The 21,143-nt window shown below is 35.8% G+C and overlaps 1 protein-coding gene across 3 annotated transcripts in view; it reads left to right on the forward strand.

The window, feature by feature from the left end:
* Positions 1-21,143, forward strand: part of STAG1 (STAG1 cohesin complex component) — a 433,060-nt gene that overhangs the window by 322,992 nt on the left and 88,925 nt on the right. For 2 of the 3 annotated variants that reach the window (XM_059920267.1, XM_059920268.1), the window contains 4 exons: positions 10,050-10,148; positions 10,664-10,743; positions 16,179-16,286; positions 19,292-19,406. In XM_059920267.1, coding sequence (XP_059776250.1) covers positions 10,050-10,148; positions 10,664-10,743; positions 16,179-16,286; positions 19,292-19,406 — 402 coding nt within the window. Of the gene's footprint in view, positions 1-7,438; positions 7,505-10,049; positions 10,149-10,663; positions 10,744-16,178; positions 16,287-19,291; positions 19,407-21,143 lie in introns of all 3 variants that reach the window. The other variant, XM_059920266.1, reaches the window with a different exon arrangement.

A 21,143-nucleotide genomic window follows, 5' to 3' on the forward strand; every position in this document is an offset into this window, starting at 1 on the left:
TAGAAAACCCTAAAAGTCCACCATTATACTATTAGAACTAATAAATGAATTAAATAAAGTTGCAGGACACAAGATTAATATACAGGAATCTGTTGCTTTTCTATATACTAGTAATGAACTATCAGAAAGAAAAAGCAAAAAAACAATCCCATTTAAAATTGCATCAAATGGAACAGAGTAGAAAGTCCAGAGATAAACCCATGCACCTGTGGTCACCTAATCTATGACAAAGGAGGCAAGGATATACAATGGAGAAAAGACAATCTCTTCAATAAGTGGTGCTGGGAAAACTGGACAGCTACATGTAAACGAATGAAATTAGATACTATAAATCTCTTAGAGGAAAACAGGCAGAACACTCTTTGACATAAATCACAGCAACATCTTTTTCGATCCGCCTCCTAGAGTAATGAAAATAAAAACAAAAATAAACAAACGGGACCTAATTAAACTTAAAAGCTTTTGCACAGCAAAGGCTGTGCAAAACCATAAACAAGATGAAAAGACAACCCTCAGAATGGGAGAAAATATTTGCAAACAAAACAACCAACAAGGGATTAATCTCCAAAATATACAAACAGCTCATGCAGCTCAATATCCAAAAAACAAACAACCCAGTCACAAAATGGAAGGAAGATGTAAATAGACATTTCTCCAAAGAAAACATACAGAGGGCTAAAAAGCACATGAAAAGATAGTCAAAATCACTAATAGAGAAATGCAATCAAAACTACAGTGAGGTATCACCTCATACTGGTCAGAATGTCCATCATCAAAAAATCTACAAACAATAAATTCTGGAGAGGGAGAAAAGGGAACCCTCCTACACTGTTGGTGGGAATGTAAACTGGTACATCCACTGTGGAGAACAGTATGAAGGTTCCTTAAAAAACTAAAAATAGAGCTACCATATGATCCAGCAATCCCACTCCTGGGCATATATCCAGAGAAAACCATAATTTGAAAAGATACATGCACCCCAGTGTTCATTGCAGCACTATTTACAGTAATCAGGACATGGAAGCAACCTAAATGTCCATCGACAGAGGAATGGATAAAGAAGATGTGGTACATATATACAATGGAATATTACTCAGCCATAAAAAAGAACAAAATAATGCCATTTGCAGCAACATAGACGGACCTAGAGATTGCCATACTGAGTGAAGTAAGTCAGACAGAGAAAGACAAGTATCATATGATATCATTTATATGTGGACTCTAAAAAAGGGTACAAATGAGCTTACCTACAAAACAGAAATAGAGTTACAGATGTAGAAAATAAACTTATGGTTACCAGGGGGTAAGGGGGGGGAGGGATAAATTGGAAGACTGGGATTGACATATACACACTACTATATATAAAATAGATAACTAATAATGACCTACTGTATAGTACAGGGAACTATACTCAATACTCTATAACGGACTATATGAGAAAAGAATCTAAAAACAGAGTGGATATATGTTTATAACATTCACTTTGTTCTACACCTGAAACTAACACAACATTGTAAATCAACTGTACTCGAATAAAAACTTTTTAAAATTGCATTAAAAAGAATAAGATACCTAGGAATAAGCTTAAGCAAGATGGAAGACCTATACTCTGAAAACTATAAAACATTGATGAAGATAACTGAAGATGATACAAAAAAATGAAAAGATATCCCTTGTTCTTGGATTGGAAAAATTAATATTGTTTAAATGGCTATACTACCCAAAACAATCTTCAGATTGCAGTCCCTATCAAAATACCCATGACATTTATCACATAACTAGAACAAATAATCCTAAAACATATATGGAATCACAGAAGACCCTGAATAGCCAGAGCAATCTTTACAAAAAAGAACAAAGCTGGAGGTATCATGCCTCCTGACTTCAGACTACACTACAAAGCTACAGTAATCAAAACAGTATGGTACTAGCACAAAACCAGACACATAGATCAATGGGACAGAATAGAGAGCCCAAAAATAAGCCCATGCACATATAGTCAATCTACAACAAAGGAGGCAAGACTATACAATGGAGAAGATCCAGTCTCTTCAATAAGTGGTTTGGGAAAACTGGACAGCTACATGTAAAAGAATGAAATTAGAACATTTTTTCACACTGTATACAAAAATAAACTCAAAATTGGTTAAAGACCCAAATGTAAGACCTGAAACCATAAAACTCCTAGACGAAAACACAGGCAGGCAGGACACTCTTTGACATAAATTGTAGCAGTATTTTTTTGGATCTGTCTCCTAAGGCAAAGGAAACAAAAGCAAAAATAAACAAATGGGACCTAATTAAACTTAAAAGCTTTTGCAAATCTTTTAAGCAAAGGAAACCATCAACAGAATGAAAAGACAACCTACTGAATGGGAGAAAATATTTGCAAATGATATGGCAGATAAGGGGTTAATATCCAAAATATATAAACAGCTCATACAACTCAATATCAAAAAACCAAACAACCTGATTTTAAAATGGGCAGAAGAGCATGGGCAGACTATCTTTTCATGTGCTTTTTAGCCCTCTGTATGTTTTCTTTGGAGAAATGTCTATTTACATCTTCCACCCATTTTGTGACTGGGTTGTTTGTTTTTTGGATATTGAGCTGCATGAGCTGTTTGTATGCATTTTTCCAAAGAAGGCATACAGATGGCAAACAAGCACATGAAAGGATGCTCAACATTGCTAATCACCATAGAAATGCAAATCAAAACCACAGTGAGATATCACCTCACGCCTGTCAAAATGGATGTCATCAAAAATACCACAAGTAGCAAATGTTGTCAAGGATGTGGAGAAAATGAAACCCTTATACACTGTTGGTGGGAATGTAAATTGGTACAGTCACTATGAAAAACGGTATGAAGGTTTCTCAAAAAAACTAAAAATAGAACTACCATGTGATGTAGCAATTCTACTCCTAGTTTTATGTCAAAAGAAAATGAAAACACTAATTTGAAAAGATATGTGCATTCCAGTGTTCGTAACAGCATTATCTACAATAGCCAAGATATGGAAGAAACCTAAGTGTTCATCAACAGATGAATGGATACAGAAGATTTGGTATATATACATTGTATGTGTGTGTGTGTGTATATATATATATATATATATATATATATATACACACACACACACATACATACATACATACAATGGAAGATTACTCAACCATATAATAGAATGATATTTTGCCATTTGCAACAACACGGATGGACCTGGAGGGTATTATGCTTAGTGAAATAAGTCAGACAGAGAAAGACAAATTCTGCATTTTCACCTTATATGTTATATCTAAAAAATGAAATGAATGAATATAACAAAACAAACAGACTTACAGATATAGGGAACAAACTAGTGGTTACCTGTGGGGAGGTCCAGGATAGGGGTAGGGATTAAGAGGTACAAAGTACTATGTATAAAATAAATAAGTTATAAGGATGTACTGTACAACATAGGAAATAGAGCCAATATTTTATAACTTTAAATGGTGGATAAATCTATAAAATGCTGAATCAGTATATTGTACACCTGAAAGTAATAATTACAAACCAATTTTACTTCAATAAAAATTTAAAAATAAAGAAAAGGTCCTTTGCCATGAGTATCTGCATAAGTGACATATGTTTTTTTCTTCCCAGGGAGCAAGCTGCTGCCATAGTTCTTTTCCCCATATGGGGGATCCATTAATAGTCCAGTCTTTTAGTTGCCATTTGCCTGACCAGATGGCTAAGTCATTGGCAACAGCCCATTTGTTGGTGAAAAATGTATCAAGGAATGGTAGTAGAGGTGGCCTGCACTGCCATTACCACAGTGCAGAGCTTGACCTATTGGAATGCCCACACCTGATAGTCAAAAGATGGCCATTTACTGGTTCAGATGGTAGCTGCAACCCAGCAGACCTCATCTGCCTTTAATTTCACAGAGCTGTCAGTAAACCATGCCATAATGTCATCTTTGAATCTTGGGCCTTAGGAATTGCACCTGCTGTACCTAGGGTGTGGACTTTATCTGGATTATAGTCACATTGGTACTAATCATTCTGTCAGTGACTAAGTGCAGCACTGTAGCCACCATGACATTAGCATTGTAGCCGTGTCGTTAATATAAGGGATGACTAAAATTTCTGTAGCACTTGAGCTTATTGAAGATCAAGCCCTGCCCTGTGGTAGCATATTACAGAAGAATTTAGGTATCCCTGCAGGAGTACAGTAAAAGTATATTGTAGGCTGTTCGGTGTGAACAAAAATTGGTCGTGACCTCATTCTGCAGAGGGATCAAGTAAAAGGCATTAGCCAGATCACTCAACAGCATACTTGTTTTCCATATGGGTTGCACTGTTTCAATGATGGTGATAATATCAGAAACTGCTAGGGCAAAAGCTGAAACTTCTACATTTATCCTTTGGTAATCTGTCAACCTCCAAACTCTGGAGGCCTTCCTTACTGGCCTGATTGGGCTGCTTGTGTTGTCTCGAATTAACAGAACGATGTCCTTTTCCCCACCGTAGATATAGTATTTTTGTTGAACAACGCTCCATGATTTGGCCAGCTCTGGAGCAGGCTACGAATGCAGCTAGCCCATTATGCTTGAATTTGTCCTTGTTGTGGTACATACCGCTTGAGGCAGTGGTGGTTTTCAGTACCGTACACAGCCAAAATGTTAATGCCTATTACATATTCAATAGTAGGAACCAGGATCATCAGTACCTGAAATGGTCCAAAGAGTCTCATCCACAAATACATGTGGACTTGTCTTCCATGGGTAACTACATTCTTCCCAGACCTACTATTTTAATTCTACCTCTATGGGGACCTGTCATTTGGGCACCAGTATCCAAAGGCCCCATAAAAGTTTGGCTCCCCTCTCCCCTTTCCCCTTCTATCTTGACAGAGGCATAGGGCCTCTGGTCCCCAACAGGGACCCAGAGACCTTGGCCCCATCCCTAACTGTGTTATTCAGCCCTAGACAGTTAAAGTCTGCAGTGCCCCTTCATCAAACAGATACACCAACCAGGCTGCATGAGACACCCCTGGCTCCTGTTCATATCCGTCCTTCAGTTTCCATATTTCACTTTCAAAGAAGGACTTCATTTCAACACTTTGTTTTCAGCAATGCCGTAGGTGGTTTTGCATTGAGTGAAACAGGTTTTATTTGAGGCCTGTAAGCCACCTGGATCAGGTAAAGTTTCCTGCATGGGACCCCTTTACTTCTCTCAGACATCATTTGTGACCCTTAAGACACCTTGAGAGTTGGGGGGTGAAATGGGAGGGCAAAGGTGACCAAGAGCCCAGATTATTGTTTCCCTACACTTTTTAGGACCCATTTCACATTTCCACCCTCATGCATTGCACCAGCTTTTCCCTGTTAACAGAGATATTATCAATATCCCTATTTATCCCCATATGGCCAGAGGGAGGCCAGCACATCAGCACATCACCACCACCCCACCCCCAGAGCCAGCTGCCTAGCCCTTTCATTCTACCATGCCATGGTGTTTTTTGTTGGCAACTGTATCTCTTGGTAAGGCAGTGTTCCAAGGCTAAGGCCTGTTCTTATGGAGCCAAGTGGTCTAAAGACTACATGAACAAGACTCTCTTTCCTAATAGTACATAACAATGTCCCTCTCAAGACTTCTCTTCTTACCAAATGAAAAAGGGGGGAGGTGTTAAAAGGAAACTTTTGGAAGTGATGAGTATGTTTATTGCCTTGATTTTAATAGTACCATGCATGTATGCATGTGTCCAAATGCATCAAGCAAACGTGAAGTTCTTTGCATGTCAAGTATGTCTCAATACAATTGTCAAAATATAACAACAAAGACTATCTTCTCTGTACTCCCTTCACCCCACCACATACAAACACATCTACTCCTTGACAGGCCACCTGAATTTGGTTCATTTATTCCCATTGTGGTGTACACATTATACATAGGCATTTTAATAACAATCAGCATTTTCTCCTAGAAGCATGAAAATTGTCCCTTTAAAATACAACTCATTATGAAATGATACCATTATGCTACACAATACTTTTTATAGCTCTTAACATTTTTTTCAAAAATAATTTTGCAAAAGTGCTGATAGGTTAGTGTCTCTGACAAATATGCCCAGCTCCCTCCCTCAACAAATTATTTTATTTTTCTGTGTTTCTTTTTGTTTGTTTGTTTTCTTATTTTTATATTATATAGTTATTCATTCAAAAAATATTTATTGAGCAGCAGCTATGGGTTAGGCACTGTGTTAAATAGCATTCAGATCTGAATAAGATTTTGTGTAATAGGAAAACAACAAAACATTTAGGTTTTGTAGTAGAAATACCTTCAGAGTATAGTAGAGCCCCCAAATAGAGAAATTAACAAAAATTCAAGTGGATTTTTCATCTAAGTTATTGTTAGATGTTATTATTAAGTTATTTAATTAAGTCCCTGTAATGTACCAAGATTTGGTACATTAAAGAACCAAGATTTGGGAGGAGAAGTAGTTGATTGGGAGACATCATTGGACAAGGTGTAGATAAAACTCGACTGATGTCTTTGTTCTACCTATAATTTGCTGTGTGAACTTGAATGGATAGAGTAATTTCACCTTTTCTGGCCTTGTTTTTAAATTTCGAGCTACAAGTAAGGAAACTTCTTACATGCTGTCTTACATCTGGGGTTATGATTTTACTTTGGGTCAGCTATCTTTAGTCTTTTGCTTATCTGTTGTTGATCTCTTGTGATTATAGATACATAATATTTTTGTTGGCTTTCCACATCTTGCCTCCAGGAAGACCATATCTTGTGAGCCATCTCCATAGGTCCCCATGGGCTGCTCTTCAACATTGCTGCCCATTATAATTATTATGCCCACCTTGCATCTACTAGTTAGGTGATGCTACCTTCTTTCTGCTATTCTGTGATCTCATCATCTTCATTGTACTGGAAGCCAAATTCTGTTTGAGTATCTCCTATTGCCAGCTCTAGCCTACAGAATACAGCTGTTATGGAGTTTCTCAGCAATGCCTGTTCCCCCATCACCAGTCTTTTCTTTATTGCCTTGGTAAACAATATTCTCTGGGCCCTTCTGAGGAACATACTCAACTAGTAGGTCTTCTGAGTTTATACAACAGATCCTTTATGGCATGCTTACTTCACTGTGTTTTAAATGCCTTTCTTCACAGTCTGCCACAACGATTCTCGGATCTCTTATTTCATTAATATGCACCGTTGCTTTTTCCAGGAGTCATCCAGCAATGCGTTAGGCCATTTCCATGGACCTTAAATCCTGAGGCAAGGGAGAGTGCCCTATATCCAAAAACTCTCTCGTATCCTGTTTGATATTCCCATTCCCCAGTCCAGTACCCTCAGCAGACACTCTTTTGGTTCTTACTGGTTCAAGTTGGCCCATTCCTGCAACACCTATAGCGTATAATCCTTCTCCTCCTTTAGCAGACCCAGTACTTCCCCATTTGGGCTATGCTGAAATTTGACCTTAGCTTGGAGCTACAAGGGAAGGTTAGTATAGAGCATGAGGAGGACTACTAGCATTGTCCTTAAGGTACTTGCTTCGCTTGAGGTTTCCATATATTCGAGGGGAGGGGTGGGTGGAGGAGGCATGCTACCCTCTAACATGAGACTTATTTGCAGACCCACAAGTTCATGGGAAACTTGGAGTTGAAGGTTCTCAGCTACATCCACCAGTTGTTCTTTGAACTTGCACTTCTTTCCTATATGGCCCTGATTTTGGCATAGACTTGCCTGGGATGCAAAGTCCCTTAAATTCTGCCACCCTTAATATTGAGTTCTGGGTCTGGTCTTCAATATGTTCAGCTCTTTGTCTGCAGGAGATAAGGATCTCTTTAAATGTTGCCAGTTGTTGATTTAAACTGGTGATTAATTAGCCTGTCATTTTCTCTCTTTAGCATCTCAGTGACAGCCATAGTCCTTAGTCCATAGTCCTTATAGTTATTAATTACCCTCATCCCTCAAATGCTTGGCATGTTGTACAAGCTAAGTGCACATCTCCATTCACCCGCAAGTGCATTAGCAAATGGCTGCTATTCTGTGTCAGAGACTATCGTTAACTTCACTTACAACCAGAAATTGAGTCCTTCCTCATAGTAGTCCTTCCTTTAAGTGATCCAACCTCAGAATCCCATCATTAAGGTCTGCTTCTTAGGACTACTCTTGGTACCAACTGTTCAGGTCACATTCCTTAGAAGCCCAGCCTTAGTCAGAGATTTTTGTGCTAGTGATACATTGAGGTTTGTAGTCCCCTGAGAAGCCTCTAAGAAAGTGAGGAATATAGGATTAAGCAGGAGACACACTAACAGAAATGTGGTTTCAGAAGAAATTTTGTCTGAGCATCATCTCAGAAGGAACTTTGAAAAATAAATTGCACCTCAGAGGTTGTACTGTCCTGAGGCAAGGAGGTTGGGCTCTTTTACCCTCCTATATCATTCCCCACTGGCTATGAGCCTCATCCTGAAGGAGGGAAAGGGTGTGGACAGGAGAGGCAAGGTAGAGCATAGGAATCTTTGTACCAGGTGGTTCTTTTCAGCCATGGTCAATTCTCCAGAGAAAGATGCAGAAAAGCGCCATTAGTTGTCAATACAGGAAGAAGCAGGAAGATTAACCTTGTATATTAGGATTTGGACATCTGGGTGGGACATCAACAGCATCTACCACAGGTACCTCCTATGTGCTAGAGACTTTACCAGCAAGCATTATCTCATTCAGTGGTGTGCTCAAGCTACCTTGAATCAGCTTTCAAGAGAGTGATTATGCACATCCATTCACTTATATGAGTTCAGTATCATTGGTAGCTTGAAATTGACCATGGAGGGAGTAATCACATCACAGAAATCTGCAAATGCAACAATTCAGGGCCCCATCCCCCAGAGCTGGTTGTTAAAACTTTTACCAGCATTCAAATTTTATAACAACCTTATGAAGGTATCATATTTTATAAATGAGAACACTGAGTATCAGAGTGATTAATATACTTGCCATCTCTCATGTAGCTACTAAGCTATAGAATTGGAAATCTAGCTTTGTCTGATTCCAAAACTTGGACTCCTACTGTTACAGCATATTGCTTTTTTTTTTTTTTTTTTGACTACCCCGGGTCTTTGTTGGGGCATGCGGGAATCTTTAGTTGCGGCATGCAGACTCTTAGTTGGGGCATGTGGACTCTTAGTTGCGGCATGCAGGCTTCTTAGTTGCAGCATGCAGACTCCTAGTTGCAGCATGGGGCCTTCTTAGTTGCAGCACGTGGACTCAGTCCCAGCATGCGAACTCTTAGTTGCGGCATGTGGGATATAGTTCCCCGAACAAGGATCGAACCCAGGCCCCCTGCTTGGGAGCGTGGAGTCTTACCCACTGGACCACCAGGGAAGTCCCCAACATGTTGCTTTTTGAACACAGAAACTTCGTTCTCTTTTTCATCGTTTGAGAGTTGGCTAAATTTCTAGATGACCCGGAATGCACTTTGATCACCAACATCTTCTACTCCAAGTTAATGATTTTATTATATTTCCCTAGTAAATAGCAGCCCCAGGACACATCACTCTATCATTTTGCCTCTGTTTTTAAACATTCTTCCCTTTATCATGTTTTCTTAACTGCTCTTTCTGGAAAGTAAAAGGTATCCAGTAAATATTTGTGAAATGAATAAATGATGACCCTTTAATATGAAATTAGATTTTTCTACAGGACGGACAAATTAACATACCCTTCTTTAATTAAAATCGTAGGTCAAAAATTCTCTCGAAGTGCCACAGTATAATGTGGGAAGTATTTCATGTTGAACCAGAGTTGATACACATTTGAAAAAGGTGTAGCTTACTCTCAAGTAACGATGGGATTTTTAATGCATTTTTAATTAAATGTAAGTGCAAATAGAATTGCTTGGTTCCACCTTATGTTGAATTACAATATGAAGTAAATTGAATGATTAAGCTGAAAATGACTTTAGTCTTCATATAGACTTGAAAATCTTTTCAACTTTTGTGGCATGGAATTGACTGCTTCTGTTGTGTTTTTGTTTGTATTTCTGAAGCAAGGAGAAGTCAGGCTGAAGTGTTTGAAAGCTCTACAAAGTCTGTATACCAATAGGGAATTATTCCCCAAATTGGAGCTATTCACTAACCGATTCAAGGTAAGAATGCTTAGCTTATTTTCTTTTTCATTTTAAAAATGCTCGTTTTAGCTAGTTTAGCAAATGACATTACCATAACAAGTGTTTAGGTCATATTCTTTACAGCATATTGTTTAAATGAACCTGTATTAAATAGATGAATCTCTGCTTTACAAAAGATATTACCAACATGAGTTCTTATTTATTACCTTCAATAGAAGGCTCACCTGCTTAAAATAAGATTTTTTTCATAGACAGCTTTTTTATAGTTATATTAATTTTGCAAGGTAAGGTTTGTCTCTGTTAGAGAATGCCAGTTGATGAAAAAGATTTTATATTATAAACATTTATAACACCTCCTGTGTGTGCGTAGGACTCTGATAATATGGTTTCAATAGTAAAGCTTTCCATTTAATCTAATCATCATTAGACTAATCTATCATTAGTCTTCCATGAATTCCCCCAAAGACATTACCTCAGATCTGTCTCCACTTACTTTCTGTTCATGGTTGGTTTGATTTATAACTTTTCTGCAGGATCGCATTGTATCAATGACACTTGATAAGGAATATGATGTTGCTGTGGAAGCTATTCGATTGGTTACTCTGATACTTCAGTAAGTATAAAATTTTAATTTAATCTGCTAATATATTAATGTTTTTTCCCAGCATTATTGATGTACTTCACATATATAACCCTAATATATATTCTTATCACTTTAGGTTTTACTTTCACATTTTAAGGTTAGGTTTGAAACAAAATGTTTTGTTTTCTCTTTGTTTTTTATTTTGAATATTGTCTGTTTCCTTTACATAAAAGTTCTTCTATGCAGTATCAGTGAAGTAACATACTTCTGTTTAAAGAGAGAGAAGGCTTCAAAGGGATAGGTTTTTCAAATAGGCTTCTTTGGAATGGTATAGAAGTAGGAGAAAGGAAATAAGGCATTTAAATTGTGTCATTAATATGATAGAGATTTAAAAATAGGAATAGTTAGTTTCATCTGTAGAGCTTTGACTAAAAACTAGGAAGAATCTAGGTGAGAGAATGCAAGTCCCGGCAAAGTCATTACAAATCCTCCCCTCCCCGCTTTGTGATGCTATATCTGTCATACACCAAACATCATGTATGCCAGGGTCTGTTGTTGTTTTGATCTCTTTTTACCTCTTTCTGCTCTACTACCCTATTCTTTGTTATTGTGGCCTTATACTCTAGTACATGTTGTATGTTATAAATATGGCCTCTTAGTGGTTTGTTCCTTCTTCTTTGCCTTTCTTTTTAAAATCCACTTAGCTACCTGTGGATTTTTTTTTTTCTTCTTTATGAATTTTTAAAGTACTTTTGTCTAATTCCTCAGAAACTTTGGTTGGGAGTTTAAATATTAGAACTCCATTGAGGGACTTCCCCGGCGGTCCAATGGTTAAGACTCCACGCTTCCACTGCAGTGGGCATGGGTTCGATCCCTGGTTGGGGCAACTAAGATCCCATAGGCTGCACAGCATGGCCAAAACAAAGAACTGCATTTAATTTTATGAAAAATTTAGGAGAGAATGGAATTTTTTACAATTATGTATTGTTTATACATAAACATGATGTATTGCTTTATTCAGATCTCATTAGGTCTTTTATATAAGGTTTAAATTTTTTCGTAGAGGTATTGTACATTATTTACTAGGTTAATTCTTAAATACTGTATGGTTTTATTGTTATTTGATTAGTATTTACTGTTAAAAATATTTTCTACTTAGTTATTGCTAAGGCAAGGAAACCTTTAATTTTTATGTTGGTCTTTTATGTGCAGCCTATTAGAACTTTTATCCATGTTGACGGTTTGATTGTATTGAATTTACTACATAGATTATTATATGATCTGCAAACAATTTCAGTTCTGTCTTCCCCTTTTCTAACCTTAAAACTTTTGTTTCATTCTCTTGTCTAGTTCCATTAGCCAGGACTTTGAACACTATGAAAGTATCACTGATAGTGGATTTTTTTGTTCTTGTTCTAGGAAGGCATCTAAAGTTATTTCTGAGATAGGTTTTTGGTATGATAAAAGTTCTTTTGTGTTCTCAGTTTTCTGGGATTTTCCTTTGATACATTGTTGAGCCTGAATAAAATTGGTAGATTTGTCTAATGGTAAAACACCCATGCATTTCTAGAATAAATCCTGTTTGAACATGACATATTTGTTTTCATTGTATTTTGCTTAAATGCAATGTTATATTTAATATCCTATTTAGGATTTTCACATCTGTGTTGTGTGTAAATTTGACATTTTTTCTGTTCCTTACCCAACTTTGAAATCAAGATATATACTGTTTGTAAAATATCTTCAGTAGTTTCTCATCCTTTTTCTGTTTTGAAATAAATTTGCTATGACAGATTAATTCCTCCTTGAAATTTTGCGAGAATTCTTTTGTTAAAGCCATGTCAGTTTTAAGTTTCTTTTGAGAGAAAGGTCTTTGATGACCATTTCTACTTCTTCAGTGGTTATCTATCTAAGTTAACCTTTACTTCCTCTTGTATTAATTTTGGCTTTTCAAATGATTTTTATAGTATATCAGTTTTATCACAGTTTTCAACTTTATTATTTTATAGCTTATGATATTTTTATTCATAAAACTTTATTATTTCTTTTGTTATTTCTCGTTTACATCGTTCATTTTATTTGTATCCTCTTCTTGATCAGTCATGGCAGAGGTTTGTCCATCCTAGTGTTCTTTTCAAAGAACTAGCTTCTTTTAGCTATTTCTTTCTTGTTTTTGAGCAATCATATTTAAAGTAACAAATATACCTTTAAGTACTACTTTACTAGTCTCCTAAAAATTTGGACATAGAATATTTTCATAGACAATCAATGATAAGTATTTTGATTACCTTTATGATTTTCAGTTTATTCAAAATTATTCAGTAGTAATTTTTGTTCTCCCTAGATCAGATTGTTTAAAGCTGTTCTTTCTATTTTATTGTATTATTTGAGAATGTGTTCTGAGTACCTTGGTCAATTTTCTGAATTTTCTAAGTATGTTTAAAAACAATACATATCTATGTTGTATATATAGTTATTTATATTCATTACTTTGAATTTATTTAGTGTCATTCAAATTATCTATACCTTTGCTTATTTTTGTCTACTTTTTCAGAAGGATGTGTTAAAGTCTTCAACTACTATTGTTCACTTATCTTTCCTTTTAGGTTGTTGCTTGGTATACTTCAGAGTATATATAGATCAGTACCTCTCTATTCATGATTTGTACATCTTCTGATAATATTCACTTTATCCTTACATCTCATTCTTCCTTGTCATTTATGAAGAATTTTTTCCTTTTCAATTCTATTTTAAATTATTATGCCCCCTAGTTATAGTTTACTTGTAAATTTCACAAGCTTATCAATGTCTTTCCCTTGAACAAAAAATACCCACATTCCAACCACTTGTCTTTTTCATTGGAATTGTCTAGAGTTTAAAATCTATTGTTAAGGATTACTTTTTTACCCTTTTTTGGGGTTTTTTGCTTCCTTTTTTTATTTAGTTTCAGTAATTGCTCATTTAGATAAGAGTAAACTTTGCTTTGATATTACTTCTTCCCTTACTTCCAAGGAAGAGTAATTCTCTCATAGACTCCTCCAGTATTGTCTTTTCTGGCTAGTTTACTTCCTTAAAGAGTATTTCCAAACCATCTAAGACCTTGTTTGGCTAAAAAAAATCATACTTTCATCATGAATTTAGAAAATGGTTTGGCTAGTTTCAAAAGTCTATTTTTAAGGTTTTTTTCTATGTTTTCATTGGAGGAAATAAGGGCAAAACATGTCTTATATAAAAGTATAGTTATGGCCCTCCAGCTGTGTCAGATGACCTAATTCATTTGGTACATTGGTCCTTTTATGGATTCCTCAGAGAGCTCTCCCTGTTGCAGGAGAGGGAGATGTCATCCTGGAACCTGCAGAAGTCCTTAGGATGGACCTCCAAGTGAGGGTCCTTGGCTTCCCACAGCAAAGAGTTCCGGAGCGAACCATAGTAAAGGGAAAGCAAGTTTATTTAGAGTGATACACATTCCATAGGCAGAATGACATCTGTCTCAGAAGGCAGGAGCGGCTCCAGGGCACAGGGTCTTCTGGGAAAGTGAGATCTGCCCAGGGGCATGGGGTCATAGGTTTTTATGGGTTAAGTAATTTCATAGGCTGAGTGGGAGGAATATTCTTGCTATTTTGGGGAAGAGTAGGGATTTCCCAAGAATTGGGCCACTGCCTACTTTTTGACCTTTTATGGTCCTCCTCGGAACTGTCACGGTATAAGAGGGAGTGATTTTTAGTATTTCAATGAAGGTATAATGAGCTAAAGGTCAATGACCCGACTATTCTCAAAGCCACCTTGGTTTGAGCTGGTTCTAGCCTATCTTAGCATCCCAACAGCTGCTCCCCTTCTTCATTATCTAGCATTTTGTGTCCTGTCCCTTTCCCTCTTGTCTCATCCCCACTCTAGGTATTTGTGACAATGGGAAGTTCCCCAGAGTGGACAGTGCCTCCTCTGGCTATTTACTGTGTGACTCAGCGCCTGACTTTCAGGTTTCCTCTGTTTGAGTTGCTTGCCCTATAGGTGTTCTTGTTGGGCAAAATGTCTTTTAAAACTGTCCAGGCTGGCTCCCTTTAAGTATTCCATATCTGGCCTAAAGGAAACATGGAAGAAGTATGGATTTCTACTCATTATATTGCTCAGTCTCCTAATGTCTACTTATATATTATTTTGGTGAGAAATGAGCTAAGGTTCACAAAACTAACTCTCCAGTCTCTTATAGCATTGCGTGAAATGATCTGGCCTTATTTTTCTTGGCTTGTGGGCTCTCTACCAAAACTTCCCCAAAACAACAAGTTAAGTCACCTTTAACATCCTGTTATACCATCTTTAAATTCTTTTTCTCTGCATCTGTTAATTCTTCTTCTTTTGGTATAGATTACTTTCCTTTCACTTATAAGCTTAGATTACTGAGATATCTTGTTAAATTTTTTTCCTATGAGTTTAACTTTATCCTGAGGGTATTAGCTAATTGAGTTGATGATATACATGTAATTAAGTGAAGAGGTTAAAACTTTGGCCTTCTTGAGAGGGGGAAAAAAGTGTACTTTAAAAAATGCTTCTATCTGTCTCCCATCCTTGATATTCAGCTCTTTTTCATTCAGAACTAAAGTTTCTCTCTTATACTGTGATGCAGCTACCTTATTCTGCTGCAAAGTTCATTCTAATTTATATTTGTCAGATCCCTCAATCTCCTCCTAGCCTCTAGGCATCTCCAGGATTGAATTCTAGAGAATGAGTTTATACCCCTACATCTTGTCAAGAACCTGTACAGCCCAAGAATTCTATAGTCATCTAGTCATTAATCTATAATCCTGTCAGACATTTTTTTTTTTTCCTGTCAGACATTTTTAATCATGTTAATAATCAGGAAATAGATGTTCCCTCTTTGGGAAAAAAAATACTTAAAGATACATTCCAGCAAACCAAGAAAAGGTTCAAACTTTAAGAATACATGAATAGAAAGGTGGGAAATTTGTGTTAGTAGAGGAGTGGTTATGACTAGTGAATCCATTTTATATAGAAAGAAGACTAAATAGTATTGTAAATATTGTGATAAACTATAATTTGAAATAGACAATTCTGGAAAGAGTTACATAGTACAATAATAATTTAACTCTGTGAAACAGGGGCAAATATATGACCAGTGCCTATTAACAAAAAACTTATGCACATTTAAAGAAATTGAGCTAAACTGGGCTAATATATATCCCAAGGTATTAATACTCATTGTCCATAGGTGTGTATGGGAAGAAATGTGGACATTTTATTTTCTTTTGTTATCTGTATTTTCTGAATTTTATATAACAATTAAGTGTCTTTTATAGTTAAAGAGAAATATTATTTTCAAAGTCAGACTAAAAAGAGAGGAAAATAAAGTCAGCATGCTTGAGCTTTTATAAAGAACCTTACAAAATTTTAATCAAGGTAGAACTGACAGTAAATATTTTTGGCTCAGTGTTACTTTCTGAATTTTTCAGTGGAAGTGAAGAAGCTCTTTCCAATGAAGACTGTGAAAATGTTTACCACTTGGTATACTCAGCACATCGCCCTGTTGCTGTGGCAGCTGGAGAATTCCTTCACAAAAAGTGAGTTAATTCTCTTTGAAACTAGGTTCCACTTTCATATGTTGTTTTGTCGTTGTTTTACAGTTAATGAAAGAAAGTAATAGTGACTGAAAACAGTGCTAGAAGTGGCCATTGCCCCAAGTTCTGGGGGCTATAATATTCTCACAGCCTACATGCACATCATGAATCACATCCCTGAGAATGATGTCCCTTGTGATATATTCCTTTGACCTGAAATCTAAAAAGGATGGTTCTCAGCTAGTCAGCTTAGGCATGTGAGGGGAGAAAGGAGAAGTGCTTGAAGTTTATAAAGACTCCCCTAAGTAACTGATATTTTATTTCACCAAATTTTTTTCCCTTTTAAAATTCTAAGTTCTCATCTTATCTTCTCAACATTGGTAATCTAAAATTATCCTCAAAACACCTCCCAAATTTTCATTTTTTTCCATTCTGTCAGGATGAAGATTATTTTAATCAGTAATCCATAATGATGCTAAAAATTATATATGCAGTTACAGTTTAAAAGCAAAATCTCATCTATTTTTTGACATAGAGCATAGAGCTATTTTTTTGACATAGAGCATAAAGCATAGAGCTAGTGAGAGTTTATGAATGTAATTAAACATTCTTATGAAATATATTTTTGATCATGGTCTACTGTATATGTTATATAATTTATTAGTAGATTAATTCTTAAAATGTAAACATATTCTTGGGCAAGGGGATGTTTTGCTTTGTTTTTGTTTTTGTTCATAGATTTAACTTAGTGACTTTGACAGGTGAACCCAGAAGTCCATTGCATGTTGTGATTTGTAATTATGCTAAGCACAGATGTAAATCATGCACTGGGCACCTGTTGTATATGGATGATTAACTTTGGTAATGAGCAGGCCTGGCCCTCCGTCCAGCATCAGCAACTCAGTGCTGCAGCCACAAACTGTTCTTTACTCACTGGTACCTCTCAAAGTGAGAAAAAGTTGTTTCTATGTGAAAAATCTTTAAGAAGGAAGCTGGCTAGTAGGGCATGCTGGTAATGAAAGTGAGGAAGAAAGTCAGAATTTTTAGGCACGACTTTTAAAATAAGATATTGACTTTGCCAGTGACTCTGACATCATTGGCTAGTAAAGAATAATGCTATTTCCATATTTATCTTGAGGTGTTGTCTATCACAAATATCAAGGGTATACTGTAGTCTTCACTTGCCTTCCTTTTTTATTATATTCTAGTAATAAATTCTACTCTGTTCTCTATTTAACTTTTCAAAAAGCTTTGTGTTTTTTTAGAAAGAATTATTGCTTCTATAGTTTCAAAGAAAAGATAGACTAAAAAGGCTGGTCAGCTACAGAATAGAGGCCATAAACTGGCAGCACTGTAATCAGAAAGAGCCTTTGGATATATTTAATTTTATTTGTATTGTGTTTTTGTAAGTTTGAAACACTTGCTAAAGATTTTTAAATTATAATATTTTACATAAAAATCGACAAATGCAAGCTGCCATTATTTTTTATTTCTTTGTGAAAAGGAAGTCAATTCCTATGCAAATGAAAGCTTCACTTCATAAGCTTGTTTTATGCCCCTGCCCTGAAGATATTCAGTTTGAGAACTTTTGATTCTTAATGATCTCTTTCAGCATTTTCCCACCATTTAATATTGTGACCTGTTAAAATCTTAACAAGTAAACTGTAGACTAGCCCCAGAATTCCATGATAAAGTTTAAAAAAAAAAAAATGTGTGCATGCACGTAGACTTAGTCTGTTTTTTAGTCTAGTATATTAAGCTATACCAAGCATCCAAAAAATGGTAAAATGTATCTGAAATGAATATTTTAATGTCATTGAAAATTCTACATTTTAATATTAGAAAAATTAAGCTAATTACTCAGTGCCTTATATACAGTGAATGCAATTATTTAAATTTGTACATTTTAGTGTAAAGGACCCTCTTATTTTCCATTTGCCCCCCACCTCTGAAAGCTACCCAAATAAACTTTCTCTTAAACCAGTCTGATGGCTGTGCAGATATAGCTTCAAGATAATACTCTAGTCTTCTATAGCCCCTGCCATATACTTTCCCCTTCCCTCCAAAAATACTGTTTCTCAATACTCATTTTCTGCTTGAAATTGGTTTATATTTTATGTCACATGAAGTTTTTCTTATTTTATTCAATTATTTAGCCTCTCATCTGAGAGGCCTACTATGACTTCCATGTCTAAACTAGCACTCTATACCCCTATTCCTAGACCGTTGTATTTCCTTGTAACACCTGAGGTGGTACATATTGATCTACTGTTTGTCTCCAGCCACTAGAGTGAGAGCTCAGTGAGAATAGGGATTTTGTCTTTGTTCAGTATTATATCCCTTTTACCTGGAGCAATACCTGGGAGTAAGGCACCTTGAGTAGTCCGTAAGTTTTGTTAGAATAAGTCTTCTTAGCAAATTAAAATTTTCAAGTCATTTCTTTGCCATATTTTAGAAGTTTTGCCACTAAGTAGTATTTTTATAAATTTAATGTTTCTTTCATTTTACTCAATACTGTTGGGTTGGTGAATACTGTTTCTAGGTAATAGGTTAGTAAACAGAAAAATAGTGGAAGAAGTAAATCATGATTAAAAGTCTGAATTTTTACCATTATTGCTGGAGCCTTTGGTTAAATTCTATAATTACATGACTGTAAAATGGATATTTAAGAAAATAGAACTCTATTTAAAATTACATACTTTAGTATCTATCATAGAGAATAAAAAGTTTGTTTTTCATAAAGATTTGAACATTGATTAGTCATCAGTAAAAAAAAGCTTTCTTTTACACTTTATGTGTAGTTGAACTGTATGAAATTGTTTAGATCTAACCACTTTTTTGACCTATAAAAACATCAGTTACATACTTGTGTTGAAACAAATCAATAACCTGATCTCTGATACTGTTTCCTTTTTTTTAACACTGAAATAATTTATACGTTGAAGGAAAAGACTAAAATTCATATCCATGTAAATTTGTAAAGTTCTTGTTTTGTTACTTACTTCCAGGCTATTTAGCAGACATGACCCCCAAGCAGAAGAAGCATTAGCAAAGAGGAGGGGGAGGAACAGTCCAAATGGGAACCTTATTAGGATGCTGGTTCTTTTCTTTCTTGAAAGTGAGGTAAATTTTTAACATAATTCTTTATTTTGTTTTTGTTTTAACATTAGATTACATTTTAAATAAAGTTGTTGTTTAATTCATTGTAATTAACGATATTTTTTAATCAAATGAAGACAAGCCTGTTTCTTACAAAACTGCCTCAATGGATATTTTCTTTGGCTTTTTTTTTTTTTTTGGTTTTTTTTGGCTGTGCCACGTGGCCTGTGGGATCTTAGTTCCCCGACTGGGGATTGAACCAGGGTCCATGGCAGTGAAAGCCTGCATCCTAACCACTGGACCACCAGGGAATTCCCTGCCTCCATGGATTTGATTTTATGATTATGGAATCAGTACTCTGCCTTTTGTGGGAATATGTATGCAGGTGTGGATTAACACTGAATATAGGCTAGCAATTTTTAAAGTTTTATAGTATTGCATTGTAATACTGCATACTTTTTGTTGTTGCTTTTTTTTTTTCTTGAATTTTTGCCCATGCCTTTTCAATTATATTATTTAGGGAATTCCCTGACAGTTCTGTGGTTAGGGCTCCGTGGTTTCACTGCCGAAGGCCCAGGTTCAATCCCTGGTCAGGGACTAAGATCCTGCAAGCCATGTGGCATGGCCAAAAAAAAAAAAATTATATTATTTAAACAGTTCATGAATATTGTCAAGCTATTAAAACCATTAGTTCTATCTTGTTTGAAAATTATGTTATTTAAGGAGAAAGAAAAATATGAATTTAGATGTAAATTAGTAGTTGTACAAGTCCATAGCAGTAATTCCATGTGACATTTCCATGTCAGTTTATCAATTAAACAGTTAACATCCATAACATATTATCTATCTAAATCTGTTTGCACAAGTGAACTTTGGTTTGCCCACTTAAATGTTCTTTGATATTAGAACTGTGTTTCCTACTGTTGGTATGACATTGGGGGAATGGCAAACTAAACCTAAAGACCCCCTGAATGAACAAACTTGTTGGCTTATAAGTGAGTGGGAACAGAGTTGCAAAAAAGGTGGCGAAAATCTGGAAATTTAGGACCCTGAACTTTACTTGGGGGAAGAGTATTTTTGGTTTGTATTGGAATGTCCAGGAAGAAGAAAAACTTGAGACTGTATGCTCAAGTTTGAAAGTGCTGGAGAAACCCTGTAGGAATGAGGAATAGAGAGACAAACAGGCAGTCTATAAGAAAATTAAAATCAGAGAGAGATGTAAGAACTTACTCAGTGGAAAGAGTGGCATTAGGGCAAAGCAGAGCCAGAGAAGTGGTGAAGGAATTCCCGGTATCTTTTAAGTGAGTTGGGAACAGATAGAGAAAGAATAAAGTCAGAAACAAAACCAGTTGGAGAGTTGCATTTGAGTAAAGGACGTGTTTACGAATTTAAGAACAGTGTTTTAAATGTGTATACAAATTACCTGGGGTCTTGTTAAAATGCCAGTTCTGATTCAGTAGCTCTGGGTTGGGGTCTGAGATGCTACCTTTCTAACAAGCTCCTAGGTGATGTTTATGCTTCTGGACCAGAAATCCAGGGACCACACTTTGCATAGTAAGGGTTTAAAGCATTATTTTCTTAACAAAGCAAGTGTGGATAGATTATGGAGTAAAATACAGATGTTTGTGAATGTTTAAGGTAAAACACTAAGTACTTAATAAATATCACACTTCTGGTAGACTATTCAAATTAAATCCTTAGTCCTTTAGGTTTTAAAGAAATGGGATTAAAAGTATTTTGCAACAGTCAAGTCATATTTAA

The sequence above is a fragment of the Balaenoptera ricei genome, chromosome 4, assembly GCF_028023285.1.
Source record: "Balaenoptera ricei isolate mBalRic1 chromosome 4, mBalRic1.hap2, whole genome shotgun sequence".
NCBI lineage: Eukaryota > Metazoa > Chordata > Mammalia > Artiodactyla > Balaenopteridae > Balaenoptera > Balaenoptera ricei.